The sequence below is a fragment of the Natrix helvetica genome, assembly GCF_964273705.1.
Source record: "Natrix helvetica genome assembly, chromosome: 1".
Taxonomy (NCBI): domain Eukaryota; kingdom Metazoa; phylum Chordata; class Lepidosauria; order Squamata; family Natricidae; genus Natrix; species Natrix helvetica.
The window spans coordinates 217,695,087-217,713,381 of NC_138548.1; the positions used below are offsets into that span (position 1 = coordinate 217,695,087).

At 42.7% G+C, this 18,295-nt stretch overlaps 1 protein-coding gene across 1 annotated transcript in view; it reads right to left on the minus strand.

Moving 5' to 3' along the window:
* Nucleotides 1–79: 79 nt before the first annotated feature.
* CSRNP2 (cysteine and serine rich nuclear protein 2) overlaps nucleotides 80–18,295 on the minus strand; it is a 45,544-nt gene continuing 27,328 nt past the window's right edge. Inside the window, exons 2-5 of the mRNA XM_081937635.1 lie at nucleotides 14,608–14,856; nucleotides 11,879–12,138; nucleotides 5,969–6,265; nucleotides 80–4,732 (exon numbers count right to left, since the gene is read on the minus strand). Of these exons, the coding sequence (XP_081793761.1) occupies nucleotides 3,836–4,732; nucleotides 5,969–6,265; nucleotides 11,879–12,138; nucleotides 14,608–14,758 (1,605 nt within the window). The 5' untranslated portion in view covers nucleotides 14,759–14,856 and the 3' untranslated portion in view covers nucleotides 80–3,835. The remainder of the gene's footprint in view (nucleotides 4,733–5,968; nucleotides 6,266–11,878; nucleotides 12,139–14,607; nucleotides 14,857–18,295) is intronic.

An 18,295-nucleotide genomic window follows, 5' to 3' on the forward strand; every position in this document is an offset into this window, starting at 1 on the left:
ACCAGAAAACATGCATGCACACTGGGTCTATAACTGAATAGAAGGCGGCTACAATTTTGAGAACAAAATTCGCTTCATGTAAGTTTACGCATTTATTTGCTTTTACACTTAAATATCCTCTTTAAATACAGCATTATCACAATGAAAAGAACATAAAAGGCAAAACAAAATGTAAAGGACCTGACAAGCTTTGGATTCACATTGAAAATGCCACCTGTGTATTTCCTGCAGGAAAGAGTTATGAAGTTATCAGTTGCAAGTGACAAAGAGGACAGGGCTAATTCCAATAATGTCAGACCAGGGCTTCTGTTAATAGAAGTCTCTTCCAGGTAGTAAAAGGGCTGTCCTGTAAACAGTTCAGTAGCACCAAAAGAAGGGAAGGAGGAGAAACAGGCGAATGTACCACCACATCAGAATAAGAAAGTTTCGTTATTAATAACAAAAGGGAGACAGGCAAGAGAAATAAGCCTCTTTGCATTAAAGAACATTCTTTAAAACAAAAGCTTTCTAAGAAGCCCAGCCTCTATTATAGGATTTAGAAATAAAATTCTGTCATTTGAGATCAGTGTCCTTTCTTTTTTCATAATGCTCAGGAAGGAGTGTTTTTTCCTCTCTTTTTTTCTACAAATAGCTATTTAAAGTTCTCTTTTTCTGTCATACCTAAGCGCACTCGTGGAAAAGAAAGCCAGTGTAATATTTAATAGATCTGATGGCTATGTTGAGTTTCTGTTTTCTTCCCTGTTTATCTGCACCTCTGGGTAAGCATGTATTTTAGTGCTTGGTTTCTACCAAGCCATTACATTAATCACTGCATTCTGGAATGTCAGTCACGAGAATTGCTTCTGCATTATAAAAATGGAATCCTGGTATTTTAAGTGTGAAGCTGCTTCCATTTTCAGAAAATGTATTCCACCAAACCATCTGTGAGTATTGGCAGGTGGCCAAGGGGTGCAACAGTTTAAGCACTCAACAGGAGGAGATTCTTATACTGCCAGATCTGCAAGAATTGAGGTAAGCCCCATTGAAAATCTTGATTCTAGGGCTGATTGTGCCCAATCGCCAGAATTACGGATCAGTATTATTACAAATAGCCAAGGTGCTTTCAGAGAGTTGAGAATTTTTATAAGAGATGCCTTCTCTTTGACCTAGATACCTACAAAATTCTGCATTCAATGTAGGAGGAAAATTTTTCTCTTCTGTTTGATTCAGATGTGAAGAGTACTAAATACATTTGCTATAGTGAGAGTTGCATCTGGGATCAGCTGCCTTCAAAATAAATCTAGCTTGTTGTAGCACCACTTATTTTGTAAACGACAAATCGAGAATTAGGAAAGATTCCTCCTAAAGACACCAGTGGATCCTCAAACCCAACGGTGGCCTAGGGGGTAAAACAGCATGGAATAAAAGCCTAAACACCCTCTCAGGAATGAGACCAGTGTATAGGAAGGAGTGTTTATGTTCGTGTGTGTGTGTGTCATGCAACATGTGTGGCTTTTTAAAGACAAAAGGAGGACAGTGGACATTTTTAAGGCTGCACATTCATCCCGTTACATTTTAAAATGTACAAAGGAGATATTTGCCCACTAAACATAGCATTGCTTCTAAACAATCCCCCGAAAGAGGTAGTGATGTGAAAGCAATTAAATAGTTAGTAGTCTGGCAAAGTACAGGAGCCCTGGCTGTATACTATATGCTAATCAGCACAAGGAGAGTTTGGGTGAAATAATGTAAAAAATGGACAGGAATTTAGTACTGGAGTCTTTGCATCTATTCTGAAGCCTGGAATGTCAATAGTTATAGTCAGTTTTCTCAGCTGCCGCCTACACAGCATTTGCTTGTGTTTATCTTACAGAGAGTCACTTTCAGGAGAATAGGCTTTTCTGGATGCACTGGCAGCGCCGATTGCTCATCACTGATCGTTAACAGCCAAGAATTAAGTTAGACTTGGCTACCGCCAGAGTTTTCTTGTTCTGCCTACTCCCAAGCAGCTTTGCAATTAAGGAGCAAACCTGTTAAATCTTTCCAGATTCAGCATCTAGAAACTTACATGGCCCAGCATTTACACAGACCTAGTGATATGCCTGAAAAACACAAAACATCTATTTACGTTCTGATGGTGCCTGTACTATTTCTCAGCTGGGAGGTAGATTTTGGTGAGGATGTAGATCTCTGCAAAGGCTACTTAAACCCCTCTCTCTCTTATGCATAAGAAGTTATGGGTAACTGAATTACCCAGACTAGCTTTCGTGCAACTCATTGTAAGCCTTGAGCAGTCTGAAAAAAGAAAGATTCCTAAATACAGGGAAAACAGTTCTTGCTAAGCCCCAGGCCATACACCACAGGGCTGTAACATGAGCTGGGTCAAACAGGTGATGACAGAGAAAGGCAATGATTATCCGTTGTTTACTACAAGGTAGATGAAGAAGGAAAGGATGCCCGGTAAGCTGGAAAAGTGCTTTTGTTACCCTAGAGTGGTCATAGGGGTGAGTGGCAGCCTATAAGGGCGTCCTTTCTCCCTTTATTCCAAGACCATTTGGAACAATGTACACACTTCACTGGGAGGGGAATTGCAGGTGCCACCTTATTGCACATTTACTGACCCCTAAATGCTTGGGACCCAGCAGGTTGCAGTTTTACTGCACACAGACTCTGTGCCCTTTCAAGTCATCCAGAATGCTAGGTTGCTAAGCAAGGAGCAAGGGGACAGAGAGCTTTCAATATCGCCTCCAAATTCTTGTGCAACTAGAATGGAAAAGACTGAGAGACAGTGAAAGGGAAAATTGATTCATAAAACTATGGGGCAAAAGGCTAACAAGTACTTTGTCAAATTCTCTGCCCACCCAAACTGGCAGTTTTTTTTCCAGAAGTTAGTTGGATCCCACCCAATCCCAGGGCGCTTACAGAATCAGATCCCCAAAGGGACTCTAGTCGGAGATGACAGCTCAGGATCAGAGAGTCAGTGACAAGTCTTGAGTCACATCATGTCTGTAAACATTCAGCTTTTTTTTTTAAAAAAGTTAATTTAAACTTAAATCAGTCCCAGCAAAGGCCAGCTAGCAAAACAGGCCGTGAACATGTTTGGGTGAAGCTATTGGTGGGGGCAGGGCAGAGACTCCAGGATGAAAATTATTTTTTTTACGACAGTTGCATGCCAAACTGTAGGTGTAAGCTAGTCATGATCAAAGTTAATTCATAGTGAATTTAAAAAATATATGGGATTCTTCCAGGGAATGAAGGGCAGTAAATGTCACATAAATAAGAGGTTGCAGAGCTTAAGCTGTGTAACTGGTTAGAGCAGTTCAAGCAAGTAAGGTCACCGTTACCAAGACACAGCACTGAAAGTGACGGAAAGGGATGGGTGACGGTGGTGGCGGCGGCGGCGGCAGCAGCTTCACTTGGGATCAGCAACTGGAGGGAGAGATTCCACCACGCAAAGAGACTGATTGACGTCATGAAGTAGCAACAAGTGTTCTCTTCCGCCTGCCCTCCAACCCATCCAGCGCTTTAGAAAAGGCAGCTTTGCTCTATTGCTTCCATGAGACACATTCACATTTGGTCCTTGTAGGATGGAGTCAAGGCCTCCCCTACAAAGTTCCACTGCCTATTGGCCCAACCTCTTCAGAACTAGGAGGCTGCCCAACTAGTAGACCGATCCTCCTACTCTGAGGCAGCTCTAAGTGCTTGTTTTAGGTCCTTATATGGTGGAGCCCACACAAAGCAGCCCCCTTCTCCTTTCCCTCCCCCACCCCAATATTAAAACAATTCCCAATGGCTGTGGCCATTTGCTAAAAACCTTCTGTCAATAAATAACATCAAGGTGATGGGTTGGGAATTGTCACACGGCCAGAGAAGGGCCCAAAGAGCACTCCTCAGAAGAGGGGAGCTCGCAGGCCCTCTCTGGAGATTGCGGCACCACATTCTGGGGCCGCAAACTGTCTTGTGGCACGTCCGTGTGGAGTGGCAGGCTTGGCGGAGGAACTTCAGACTGGCAGCTCTCAGAAGACAGGGGCTCGAAAGATACAGCAGCCTTCTCTGTTTCTACACTGCTGGTGGCTGTGGCTCTGCCGCAAGACACCAGTGAAGTCACAGGGACCGAGTAGATGCTTATCTCCTTCTCCTCTGTGTAACGAGGGGGCCCCTCGGGCTCCTCTGACCTATTTTCCCCCTTCACCCCCAACACTGACCTTTGGTCAACCTGATAGTACACAACAGGCCCATTGTTCAAGTAGGGTTGGCTGCCCTCAGCTGAGCTGGCTTGCTCAGAACTGTCCGTGAAACACAGAACAGAGGAACCTGGTGGCAGCTGAGCTTGAATGAGGATTGGTGTGGCGAGGCTTGGGCACATCCCTTCGGAGACAGAAAGCGGCTCCTCCAAAATGCACACGCCCAAGCTTTCCATGCTGGAGCCGCTGCTAGAGTCTTCCTCAGCCTTCAGCCGCTCCAACTCCTCAGCGGTCTGAAGATGCATGACTGCCGTTTCATTCTCCGCCATGAACTCCTGGAAATCCTGGGTCTCTGGGGACTGGCTCCCTAGCCAGTCACTGCCGGAGCTATGAGGGGTCTCTTCATCCAGAACCTGGGCCCGGCTCACCTGCCGTTTATTCTCTAGCTCTAGTTTCATAATGGTGTGCAGGTAGTGAGTCCTCACCCGGATGGGATTGAATTCAATTCTCCCAGCCATGTTCCCACAACCATCTCTGGAACAGCCGCATGGGAAGGACATTCGGTCCACCTGGGTGGGGGAAGCGAAGGACAGTGAAAACTGGGCCTGTGTGAGAACCGAGGAAGTGATTGGAAGGATGAAAGCTTGGCTAAAATAAAAGTGAGTGAACAGGTAGGAAATTAAGTCAGATGAAAAATGTAAAATCCATGTAAGCTGTTATCCAAAAGCAACCGGCTAGATAGCCCTCAAGCAACCCAGAATCTGCCCCCCACCCCCATTCAAGTCCCCCACCCCCAGTTAACCTACCTATAGATCTTGTATTTCAAGGAGAAATCAAAAGAAATAAAGAATGGCCTGGAGTCTGATTCGATCTATTGTGAAAGAAAGAATGTGCTCTCTGACACTTCATTTATCAAGCCATCAAATGCTCTTTCAGGATAAAAGCACTTTCAGGAAAGAGGACCTGAAATCCTTTATCAGAGAGCTAGACATTTAGTGTGCAAAAGATGTGGTGCAAAAGAGGCAGAGAAAATATTGCCAAGAAAATATTAAGAGCAGAAATGCCAATGTACACATTCCACAGAGGGGGGGGAGGGGGGATCAAAATGCTACAGATGAGAACAATGCAGAGCATGAAATTTGGTTCTGGAGAGATTCCCCAGCATCTTAGATGTTGGGAATCAAAAAGGAAGTAACTCAAGTCTTCCTTGTTTTAAGACTTATGGATTCTAAACATCGCTTTGTTTCTCTGTTTTGTCTAAGAAGCATAACACTGTAAATCAAATGCTATGAAAATGTGGTTTAACTTGCACAAACGCTGCGTAATTTAAGTTAACATCTGATCAGATTCTTTTCAAGCACTCGTTCCCTGTAGCGGCCAAAAGAGAGAAGCAGAAGAATAGCGGATTCCCACATGCATAATCACAGTGACTTCACATCCTCCTGGAAAGCTAGTGCTATTTCCTCAAGACCTTCTCATCCTTTTAAGCTCCCCATCCCATAGGCTGGCTGCATCTTGTCATTTGTTTTTCTCCACAAACTCAAGCAGGATTCTTCCCTCCTGAATTATTCGCTTCTTTTTTTTAACTTTGGTCTTGGAGCATCTAAGGGGACAATACATCCTATCACCCCTTAAGACTTTGTAGGTTGGCAGAGAGAGGAGTTCACTTTAAAAATCACCTCTTATAAGCTCAGACTCAACACATGAAACAAGGCTTGAAGCGGACCTTGCCCCATATCAAAAAGACACGCAGGCAACAGGAGATATGGTTCAGGCCAAAGCCTAGCGGTTTCTTCCCCACTGACCTGGCATTTAATTCCAGCCTGGCTACAGGCACAGGCCTCAGGGTCACAGTACAGCCGGCAGTCGCACCCACATTCTTCTCGTGAGAGGCGGATGGCCCGAAGTTCTTGTTTTTCTTCTGCATCGATGCGATGAACACCGGAGGCTCGAAGTAGAGCTCGCCGCCGCTTGGTGGGCAAGGGCTGTAAGAAGAAGTAGTCATCCACCTCCACGTTCTCTACATCGAGGTCATCATCAGAGACATCCTCAAGCGTCAAGCCATCGGCCTCTTCAGACTCCACAGTTCCATTCTTGGTCAGCTTAGGGGGAGGGTGTGGGAAAGAACAGAGAACACAACAGACACAGACACCAGCAAAGTTAATCTTGAAATTGAAATCCCATCAGTTTCCATTCTGAAAAAAAAAAAAGACAAATGATTTCCCTGAGTTTAACTGGGCTGCAAAGGTCACCTGTTTCCTCCAAATACCGATTCTTCCCAGGCTGTGAGTTTTGACAATAATGCGGTTTTTTGCACTGTCAAGGCTGAAGTAAGCCCAAACGTTGGACAGAGAGGGAACAGTGAGCCAGCTTTACACGCACAGGCCAGAGCACTCTTCTGGGCTTTTCATTCTCCTTTGCTTGCAGAACCCAACATCCAGAGAGAATGGGGAATACATTCTGACAGTGACTCGCCTTTGCACATGCAAGCCTTCAAGCTACCACACAAGCCATAGTCTTGTTAGAAAAGATTATGGGAGCTGGTCAAACCAGCTCTTGGCTTGTGCAGGCAGATCATGATCAATTAAGAAATAGTAGTTTACTTCCTTGCACATTACCCAGCTCCGTGCCCACCCCTTCTGAACCTTTATCCAACCCATCAGTCCTTAAAATCTGGCCTCTCAAACAATACAATACAATAGTAGAGTTGGAAGGGACCTTGGAGGTCTTCTAGTCCAACCCCCTGCCTAGGCAGGAAACCCTATACCATTTCAGGCAAATGCTATCCAACATCTTCTTAAAGACTTCTAGTGTTGGAGAATTCACAACTTCTGGAGGCAAGCTGTTCCACTGATTAATTATTCTGTCAGGAAATTTCTCTTCAGTTCTAAATTGCTTCTCTCCTTGATTAGTTTCCACCCATTGCTTCTTGTTCTGCCCTCAGGTGCTTTGGAGAATAGTTTGACTCCCTCTTCTTTGTGGCAACCCGAGATATTGGAACACTGCTATCATGTCTCCCCTAGTCCTTCTTTTCATTAAACTCGACATACTCAGTTCCTGCAACCGTTCCTCATATGTTTTAGCCTCCAGTCCCCTAATAATCCTTGTTGCTCTTCTCTGCACTCTTTCTCCACATCTTTTTTACATTGTGGCGACCGAAACTGGATGCAGTATTCCAAGTGTGGCCTTACCAAGGCATTATAAAGTGGTATTAACACTTCATGTGATCTTGATTCTATCCCTGTTTATGCAGCCTAGAATCTTTTTTCTTCTTAAAATGTACAGAATGATATCACAGGGAGATATGTATTTCATTTCGTTTGAGGTGGGAAATTTCAAAACACTGTTTAGACCAGGGGTGTCCAAACTTTTTGCAAGGAGGGCCAGATTTGGTGAGGTGGAAAAGTGTGGGGCTGACCATTCAGCCTGACATTCTTTGAACCATTAACATTAAATGCAAATGAACTATTTTATGAAAGACTAAACAAATAACTCTGGCGAGGAAAAGAGGGTGCAGGCTGCTCAAAATTTGAAAACGGACCTCAATTGGCCCCAGGCCGGACTTTGGACATGCCTGGTTTAGACAATGGTAACCTCCATACAACCCTGTAGATCTCATTATTCAAGATCTCAAGACTCAGAGGATATATATATTATTTATTATATTATTATTTATTATAATATTATTATATATATTATTTATCAGCACAAATACAACACAAATATAAAAAGGCAACATTAAAAATAAAAATATGGGTTTCTGCCTGCATGGTTTTCTGTGATGAGCCGAAGGACAGAAAGAGGGAGGAGTGAGCTCCCTCCCATATTTGGGCATACCAGGGGTTGTAACACAAACAGACACACACACACACACACACACACACACACACACACACACATATATATATATATATGATAGATAGATAGATAGATAGATAGATAGATAGATAGATAGATAGATAGATAGATAGATAGATAGATAGATAAGCACATTTCCCAAGCCAAAATCCTGCGATTAAATTTGACATTTCTAGATAGTGGTATCTAAAAGCACAAATAATTCTTTCTTATCTGTGTTGACCATGATACTGTATATTTTTCACGTTGACAAACTTTGTGTTATGTTATTTACACAATGAATAGGCTTGCCCAAGACTGCTTCCAGTCCTGACAGAATATAAATAACTGGTTCTTGACTTACACTCACTCCTTTGGCAACCATTGAAAGTTACAATGGCATTGAAAAAAGTGACTTATGAACGGTCCTCACATTCATGACTGAAACATCCCATAGTTATGTGATCACATGACTTGGGCAGCATCCCATTTGCAACCTTCTCAGCCAACCTCTGAGAAATCAAGTTGATAGGGGGAAGCAGTTTCACTTAACAACTGCAGTGATTCACTGTAATGGCAAAAAAGGTAATAAAATCAGGTAACAAGCATTATGTTTAGGAACAGAAATTCTGCTCCAACTTGTGGTTGCTATTGCAACGTTTCGGCAGGATCACACCTGCCATCTTCAAGCTGTGGGCTTAAAATGGGAACGGAGCTGCCGTCTTTCTGTAAGTCTTGGTGGGAGGGGATGGGGTGGTGGCTTTGTTTCAGTAAGTAACTTACTGAAACAAAGCCACCACCCCATCCCCTCCCACCAAGACTTACAGAAAGACGGCAGCTCCGTTCCCATTTTAAGCCCACAGCTTGAAGATGGCAGGTGTGATCCTGCCGAAACGTTGCAAAGACAATCTCAACCTTACACGGGAAAAGACCCGAATACAACAAAACCAGCATACCTACACCCGTGAAAATCTACGAAAACACACACACACACACACACACACACACACACACACACACACATATATATATATATATATATATATATATATATATATAAATTTTTGGGTTTTTATACTCTTCGTAAAATGCAATAAAAATTCAAAAAAAAAAAAAAGCTGATGGCAAAAACAAAGTGAATAGTAGTGTTTCATCAGAGTAGCTGTGGCATTACCAATCCTCAGAGACATGATGCAACACAGCCGATGGCTGAGGTGAGAGCTAAGCTCTGCTCGAGCACTGCAATCCGGTCGCCTCCATTTTCTGAGGAAAGCAGTGTGACAGGTGGAACTTGGGGATTTGGGGATTCTAGAAGCTGGGGGGGGGAAGGGGTCTGAGGGTGACCTTGATACAATCATTACATCACGACTTTGCTGAGACACTAAACACATTTGCAGCTTGATGTTTCTTACACCAAACAGATGACGGACACGACTATTCGCATTGCTGGCCATGTGGAAAGCACAGTAATCTTTGTACTGGCAGACACAGCCTGTCCTCAAGGGCAAAGCAGAAGGTACACTTGGCTGATTTGTGCCTCATACAAAAAAAAAACAAAAAAAACCCCACCTCATCGTCTGCTAAACAGAGTACAAATTTGTTTCACCTCCAATCTTGGGATGAGGGGAGAAGACTTGTGTGAGGTTTTTTTTGGCAAGAGACATGGCAGCCAGAGGAGGGGGAAAGATGCTCTAGATTGTTGTAAGATAACAAATACGCTCCAGAAGGTGGCTGAATAAGGATCAGATACGTGAGAAAGCAGAATTGACATTAAAAATGACAAGGCATTGCATGACAAATATAGAAATGAAACCTTTAAAATGGAGCTGATAGGGCCTTCAACATTTCTGTGTCACTAACAGACCGTGAAAGGGAAAAATAGATTTTCAGAATGCCAAATTCTCTGTGGAATATACAAAACCTTCTTGTTTTTGAAAAGCACTTTGCATGTTTCCATAGGCTTCCAGACCACCATAGTCATATTACCAAAGCTGCAACTACTTTTTGGGAAAGCCAGCTGGGTAACTGGGTCAGTTGCCGTGTTTCCCCGAAAATAAGATGGTCTTATTTTCTTTTGACCCCCGAAATAAGCGCTTGGCCTTATTTTTGGGGAGGCCTTATTATTATTGAGGTGCAGGAGGCAGCAAGGCTGCTGCTGTATTGCAATGTTTTCAGGGAGGGCTTATTTTCGGAGGAGGGCTTATTATCTGGGGAGGTCTTATTTTCAGAGAAACAGGGTACTCTCTCTCTCAGCCCAATCCACCTCACAGGGTTGTGGTAATGGGGAAAACAGGAGGAGGAAGGTGTGTTAGATATGTTTACTGCCTAGAGTTATTTGTAAAAATAATAAAGGTGGGAAATAAATACATAAACAGATAAGCAGGCTTCTTTTCAGACATACTCCACCTCAATATACAAGGAAGGTGGATTGATATCCAGAACCGGATGCTAATTCATACAACCAAAAACATCAAAAACAGCCACCACAGAAAGCTAGAAAGCTCATCACAATCTAGATCCTTCTCTTTTTCACTTTCTGGAGAAGGTAGGATATGCTTACACTAGGATGGATCGTATAAGGAGAAACCTGGACCTTAAAGCAGTGCAGTTCAGAAACTGGTTTCCTTTACCAACTATAAGAAGTAGGCCAGAGTTGCAGGACTACAGAATGAATATTTGTCCTTTTGGCTAAGCTGGTTGTCATGGTAGCAATAGAATGATTGGGCCATCTATGTTTTTTGACAGAAGCATTCAATTCAGTAAGGGAAACCCAGTTGCTAGGCAACCTATAGGATACACCAACCAGACTGCCAGGAGGTGCGATAAGGAGATGGACCTGCTGGAGGAGCGTGCTGGAGGAGGTTAAAAGGGGAGAGGCTTTCACTGCAATTGCTGAGCGTTCCCATGAATCACATTGACACAAAACAAGATACATTCATTCACTTCTTCAATGCTCATTTTCACATAACCAGCGGCATTTCTTATATTCCAATCAAGATGGAGGGCTGTATGTAGTTTATGAAATATGGGGAAATCCAGGGTAAAACGGGCTTCGGTTTGGGGCGCAGAATTAACATAATGGGAGTAGACAGGGAAGAAAACCGAAATGCAAAATAATCAGAAATGCATATTTACAATACTATTTCTTAATAACTGCAGAGACAGACAAAAAGAAAAGCCCAAGCAAATGCACCAAAGAACCATATGGTTGTCTAGTTCAGGGGTGTCAAACTGGTGGCCCGTGGGCCAGGTTACTGCATTTTTCGGAGTATAAGACACACCTTTTTCCCCTCAAAAAAAGAGGCTGAAAATCTGGGTGCTTCTTATACATTGAATACAGCATTTTTTTGCCTCCTGAAACCCCGCCCCCTTCACCAAAATGGCCATGCATAGCTTATAGGAGGCTTTCAGAGAGTTCCTGGGGGCTAGGGAGGGCAGAAATGCGCAAAAAATGGGCAGTTTTTTGCCCCCCCCCCCCCAGCCCCCAGGAGCACACTATAAGCTTCCTAATGTCCTTTTTTGGACAAAAAAACGGGGCCGTTTTAGCTAAAAACGGGCCACGTTTTGCTCATTCCCTCCCCCCCCGAACACTCTACCAGTCGCCTCAGGGCTATTCATGCCCCTTTTTTTTGGAAAAAAAGCCAGTTTTTACAAAAAATGGGCCGTTTTGGGGAGGTTTGCAGAGTGTAAAAACTTTTTTTTTTAAATGTGCCTCATCAAAACCTTGGTGCGTCTTATACTCCGGTGCATCTTATACTCTGAAAAATACGCTATGTGACAGTAATGCTACATATGAATCAAAACAGGGTCAAGCTACAGCACCAAAAACTCTGCAAATGAGTGACCAAAAAGGACTTTTCTGCCTGCCGAAAGCCTACCTTCATTTTCTTGGCGTGAAGCTTCTCCTCCTTCAGGTGTTCTCGAAGGATCTCGCGGTGATTCACTTCCTGCTCTTGGGCAAATTCACCTAGGGTATACCTGCGGACAGAGTTATGCCGCTGGGCCATGCCGAGGGAACTGCCCCCTTGGCTAGGAACGCTGGTAAATCCCTGACGCCTTGCAAAGTAGTACACGGTCACCTGGTCAAAGCGCACGTTCTTCCTACGCAGCTGTTTCTGCCTTTTTAAGATGGAGGTTGCTGAGATATAAAGAAGCAAAACAGAAACACCGCTTGAAAATTGAAGCAAGGATTAGTCTCCCATCACACACCCCATTTAATATTTTCTTCATTGTTACAGAGTCCCCATGGCAAATGTTGTTTGAAGAATGTGTCCTCCACCATAGAAGCTTACAAAATCTTCCTCACTGACACATACCTGCCACTTAATTCTTAAGCACTGGACAGGATTCTGAGCATGTTCCAAGGATATAAAGAGCATGGCCGCAGAGTTTTATTGTAGCTCTGAACAACCAAGAGTGAAGTCTGTAAGCTATTAAAAATTCTGGCTGTGCACCACACAGGCGTATTAATAGTGACAGGCAAGTTGTCTTTCCAGAAATCTGGGAAATACTGAGAAATCTTAAGGTTCTGTAAAATCAATGCAGCATCGCAATTGATTTTTCAAAGGCGACTAATGGTGTAAAACAACAGGCATAGCACTGTTTTGTCAAGTCAGGTCCTTATCCAGAAAATCATCTTTACATATCTAACCTCCTTCTCCAATCATAACCAGTAATGAAGTTAACGTAGGGCAAGCCTATCTGAGTAACAATCATCAGGGCAAAATGTAAGCTGTTTGAACTAACTGCTATTCTACTGAACTAAGGCTAAAGTCCTGGAATGAATAGCCTGATTAATTAATTTCTTACAACTCTTCATGCTCCAAGAGTGGATAAAAGAGGGTAATGGATATGGCTAGGCAGAACACGAGGGCAGACACATGATCCCAGGAAAAGACACAGCTGTTTTAGGGAATGTATTTATTTTACTAGGCTCACTCACTATTCTAATCATGTCCGACTCTGAGCAGCTTACCGAGATCCAGAACAGTAATAAGGTTAAAAGCTAAACAGAAAAATGTAACCAACGTAAGAAATAACACCCAGCACTGACGAACAACCATAAAAGCGTGTATTTATTTATATTTCTATAGCTACCCTTCTCACAGGAACAATAGTCAAACAAGTATACTTTTTTTTAAAAAAAATCAACATTATTAATACCAAGACAGTAGAGAAAGAGAGAGGTTAAAAAATAATGCAGCCCTCTCCTTATTCACCATTTCTGTGAGATTTCCCAGGCCTGCTGATATAGGCATGTTTTGAAAGTCTTCTGGAAGGTTATCAGGACAGGGCCAATCTCAACTGGGAGGGTGGGGGGAGATGATATTCCACAGGGCAGGCGCCATGGCAGAAAAGGCCCATCTCCTGGGTTCTGCCAAATGCATTCAGTCAGGAGAGACTGAAGTGGTTCCCTCAAGACTTGCTGAAATTAGCCAGGTCTTGTAACAATCTTACCGGATTGGCACCTATCTGATATCAGGGGAGCACTGCTTCAGAAAAAGAGAGACAGGGACAGAAAAGAGAGCAGCCGTCTCTTCCACATCTCACACAAATGGGGGTCGGGGGGAGGTAGAGAACACCAAAGGAACGTAATGGATCATCCACCCCCCAATTCACACATAAGCATTTTTCTGCCTTGAATCCTAAGTGCTACACAGTCCTGCTAATCAAGGTATTACTTACTTACTTACTTAACTTTATTGTCATTGTACGTATATACACAGTTTACACATACAACGAAATTCACATAACATCCAGAGACCAGACCCAACACATATAACAATCCCCAAACACACACCCCACCCACCAAAAAAAAATAATAATAATCCCCGCCCCTAACCCACCCAAGCACCCACAAATTATGGACTACTAATCCAGCAATCCTCAACCTTTCTGGCTTGGGTCAGACCTGTCCAACTTATTGGATGGATCTGGGTCAAAGAACGCTGACTGAAATAAATTTTAGGCTATCTTTATGCCGCTCTTGACAAACTTTTATTGGTTGGCAATACAGAAGAAGCTGGCTAGACAGAAGTCCATACTTGCTACTCTTGCTTCACCTCAGAAGTCATCCCATTCTTGCAAAAGTCTGACACCATGGAATACTTTTTTGATAAAGCAAGGCTTCAGTGACTAACAGATGGAACAGGTAAATTCTTCAATAAGTACTGCCAAGATTAATGCTGATGATGCAGTTAGTCCTTGACTTACAACCATTTGTTTAGTGACTGTTTAAAATTACAGTGCTGCTGAAAAAATTGACTTATGACAAGTCCTCACACTTCTAGGCACTTGGCAACTAGCTCACACTTATGACAGCTGCAGCGTCTTGGGTGTGTGTGTGTGTGTGTGTGTCATGCAATCACCATTTGTGATTGTCCCTGCCTGCTTCTGACAAGCAAAATCAATAAAGGAAGTTGGATTCACTTAATGACCATGTGGTTCACTTAATGATTGCAGAAAAAAATGAGGCATGATCACAGGATGACTTAGCCACCACATTACTTAGCAACAGAAGTTCCAGGCCCAATTGTGGCCCGTAAATTGAGGGCCACCTGTATGGAGTTAACTGTGTTTCAAAAACCCTCTAAATGCCAACACTTACGAATGAAGCCTGAGGAGCTTGGAGGATTGACGCTGTCACAGCTGTCTGCGCTGTCGCTGTTGGAGATCTCATCGTCGGAATTGGAAATGGGCGAGCCCACGTCCACATCATCAAACTTCCTCTTGAGGCCGGCACTTGCGATGGCATCCATTTGTCCCTGGCTCGCATGGAGAGCCACAGAGCAGAAGAGTGATGTGTATTAGCTGAAGATTTCAGACTCCAGGCCTACTGATGGGGTTTACCAGGTACCTAGTATGGACAAAGAGAGAAAAGGATTAGTGACTACCTTGTGTCATGCACCTGCAACTCACAGGATGTTTGGGCATTGTAGTAAGTCAGCTCATGCAGGTGCTGTGCATTTCTTTCCTATCTATCTGCTCCCCATTATCCCCATTATTATGATAATGAAAAACTGTACAAAAGAGATGGTTTTCACCCATCCAAGAAAGGGACTGCGTTACTTGGCATTAAATTCACAGATTTTCTGGATAAACATTTAAACTGAACAACGGGGACAGAGAATTAATTGATACAGAACATTTCCGTCCCCAGCAATCTAAAACTCATAGGGTTATCAGTGCATGTAACATAGATGTTTGTGCGGGTAAGATTATCACTCCTGCTGTCAAGCAAAACCAAGCATTTAATAGTGAGTGCCATACCATGTGCATGAATCATACAAGTGGCAAGGAAATAGGGGCAGTCAGGCATAACACAGGTTATGTAGACAGTAAACACAGGATCAATCAAAATGGACTCAAATGTCTATACACCAGTGCACAGAGTATGAGGAATAAACAGGGTGAATTAGAAATTCAAATAAATGAGGGCAGATACGATATTGTTGCCATTACAGAAACTTAGTGGGATGAAACCCACAAATGGAACATACAGCTAGAAGGATTTAAATTATTTAAAAGAAATAGACCAAATAAAAGAGGAGGTGGAGTTGCACTATATATAAGAAATAACTACATCTCCACAGAAATAGAACACAACAATGATGAGAACTATCTTGAATGCATTTGGGTCAATATTAAAGGTTGGGGGGGAAACGACATTGCCCTAGGTCCTACAGGCTACCCAACCAAGCAGAGGAAGTAGATGAACTTTTTGCTAGTCAGCTAACTAAGGTATGTAGGAAGCACACCACAATAGTAATGGGGGATTTTAACTACCCTGACATCAACTGGAAAACAAACTCTGCACCAAGTGGAAGATCCAACAGGTTCCTAACGAACCTAGCAGACAACGTTGTTTCCCAAACAGTAGAGAAGGGAACAAGGGGATCGGCCATATTAGACTTAATTCTCACTAACAGAGAGGAAATGATAGAAGGTGTTGAAGCCATAGGAACCCTGGGAGCAAGTGACCATGCAATATTGGAATTCAACATTATGCAAACACAAGTAGTAGAACAAAGTCAAACTAGAGTCTTGGATTTTAAGAGAGCTAATTTCAATAAATTTAAGAGAGACCTTGGGAAAAATTCCATGGATGAGAATCCTCAAGGGGAGAACAACTCAAGAAGCTTGGGAAATTTTGAAAAATGAGATTATGAAAGCCCAGTCTAGCACAATACCAATGAAGAATAAAAATAACAGCTCCCAAAAGAAACCAGCATGGCTGCATAAATAACTCTCTGACAAATTGAAAGACAAAAAAGTTAAGTATAAAAAGTGGAAAGAGGGGGACATAACTAAGGCAGAATATCAGCAAATAGCCTGAGCATGTAAAGATGAAGTGAGGAAAGCTAAGGCTCGCAATGAAGAAAGGCTTGCCACAAAGTAAAACAAAAAAACAAAAAAAGCTTCTTCCAACATGTTAAAAACAAGAAAAAGGTTAAGGAAACCATTGGTCCATCGCTGGGAGAAAGTGGCAAGAAGGTGACAAGCAATAGGGAGAAAGCAGAACTATTTAACTAGTTTTTTGCATCTGTCTTTACACAAAGGGATAAAACAGTCCAACCTATCAAAAACAGCACCACAAAAATCAGATTAGGAACACAAATTGAAATAGGGAAGAAAATGGTAAGTGAGCACCTGTCTACCCTAGATGAGTTCAAATCACCAGGACCGGATGGATTACACCCCAGGGTTCTGAAGGAACTGGCAGACGAGATCTCAGAACCACTGAACTATATCTTTCAGAGATCCTGCAGCACCGGGGAACTACCAGAGCACTGGAAAACAATTTTTTTTCCCCAGAGATGAATTAAATGGCTTCTAAGAAGAGCCACGTGTGTCAGACTGATTCCCTTTCATATATTACAGACATTAGTCACTCTTCATACAATTGCATGAGCTGCTTTTCATCCATTCAAAGCTGTCTGTTGCTTATTGGATGGCGCCAGCAAACAGGCAATATGCTGGGAATCAGAGCATGAGATGCCCACCTGCAGCTCTCAGAACCTTTTAAGACAGGAGTGGCCAAAAGTTGATAACCAAGGAATTGCCACCTTTTTATTATGAGGAGTTCTGCAGGATCTTTGGAAGTAGTAAGTCTGATTTAAACTGCTGCATACTCAACAAACATTTTCAGGTTTCTACAGGTAGTCCTCAACTTACGTCCATTCGTTTAGCGACCATTCAAAGATACAAAGGCACTGAAAAAAAGTGACATGACCAGTTTTCCCCACATATGACCGTTGCAGCATCCCACAATGGCCAAGTGATCAAAATTCGGGCTCCTGACAATTGGCATGAACTTATGGCAGTTGCTCTATCCTGGGATCATGTGATCACCCTTTGTAACCTTCCCAGCTGGATTCCGACAAGTGACGTCAATGGGTGAAGCCAGATTCGCTTAATGACCACATGATTCACTTAACAACTGCAGTGATTCGCTTAACTGCAGCAAAAAAGATTGCAAAATAGAGGAAAACTCACTTAATAACTGCCTTGCTTAGCAATGGAAATGTTGGGCTCAGTTGTGGTCGTAAGTTAACCTGTACAGGTAGTCCTCAATTTATAACAGTTTGTTTAGTGACCGTTCAAAGTTACAACGGCACTGAAAAAAAGTAACCTAGGACCATTTTTCACACTTACGACCCATGAAGCATCCCCATGATCACATGATCAAAATTCAGATACTTGGCCAATGGTTCATATTTATGACAATTGCTGTGTACCAAAATCATGTGATAATCTTTTGCGAACTTCTGACAAGCAAAGTCAATGGGGAAGCCAGATTCACTTAACAACCACTGCAAGGATTCATTTAACAACTGTGGAAAGATAGATCGTAAAATCGGGTAAAATATATATATGCAAAGTCTTTGGGTTCTCCTCATACCATGACGCGTCCACCTTCTTATCTACTTAACAACAAACCTTGGTATCTTTGCTGACTACAAATGAAGTAAAAACATTTTATATGCAGAGTAAAAAACGGGCTGCAGTTACTTCATTTTGCAACAATGATAGGTTGGTAGACTTTATGCACCACTGGAGGATAAGAGTGGGGATTCTGAAGCGAGTCCTGTCATACAGCTGGGTTCAAAAATTCAACTTTCAAAATTCCCAAAATTCAGCTGTCCTCCTGCCACGGCCTCCTGAGAGCTGACCATCTTCAAACCAGTACAAAGGTTTATAGACCTCCACACAAGGGAGGGGAAAAGTGTTTTAAATTATGGTGATGTCTTCTATCAAATTACCATAAAAGTTCTTTTTTTTTTTAATGGAAATGT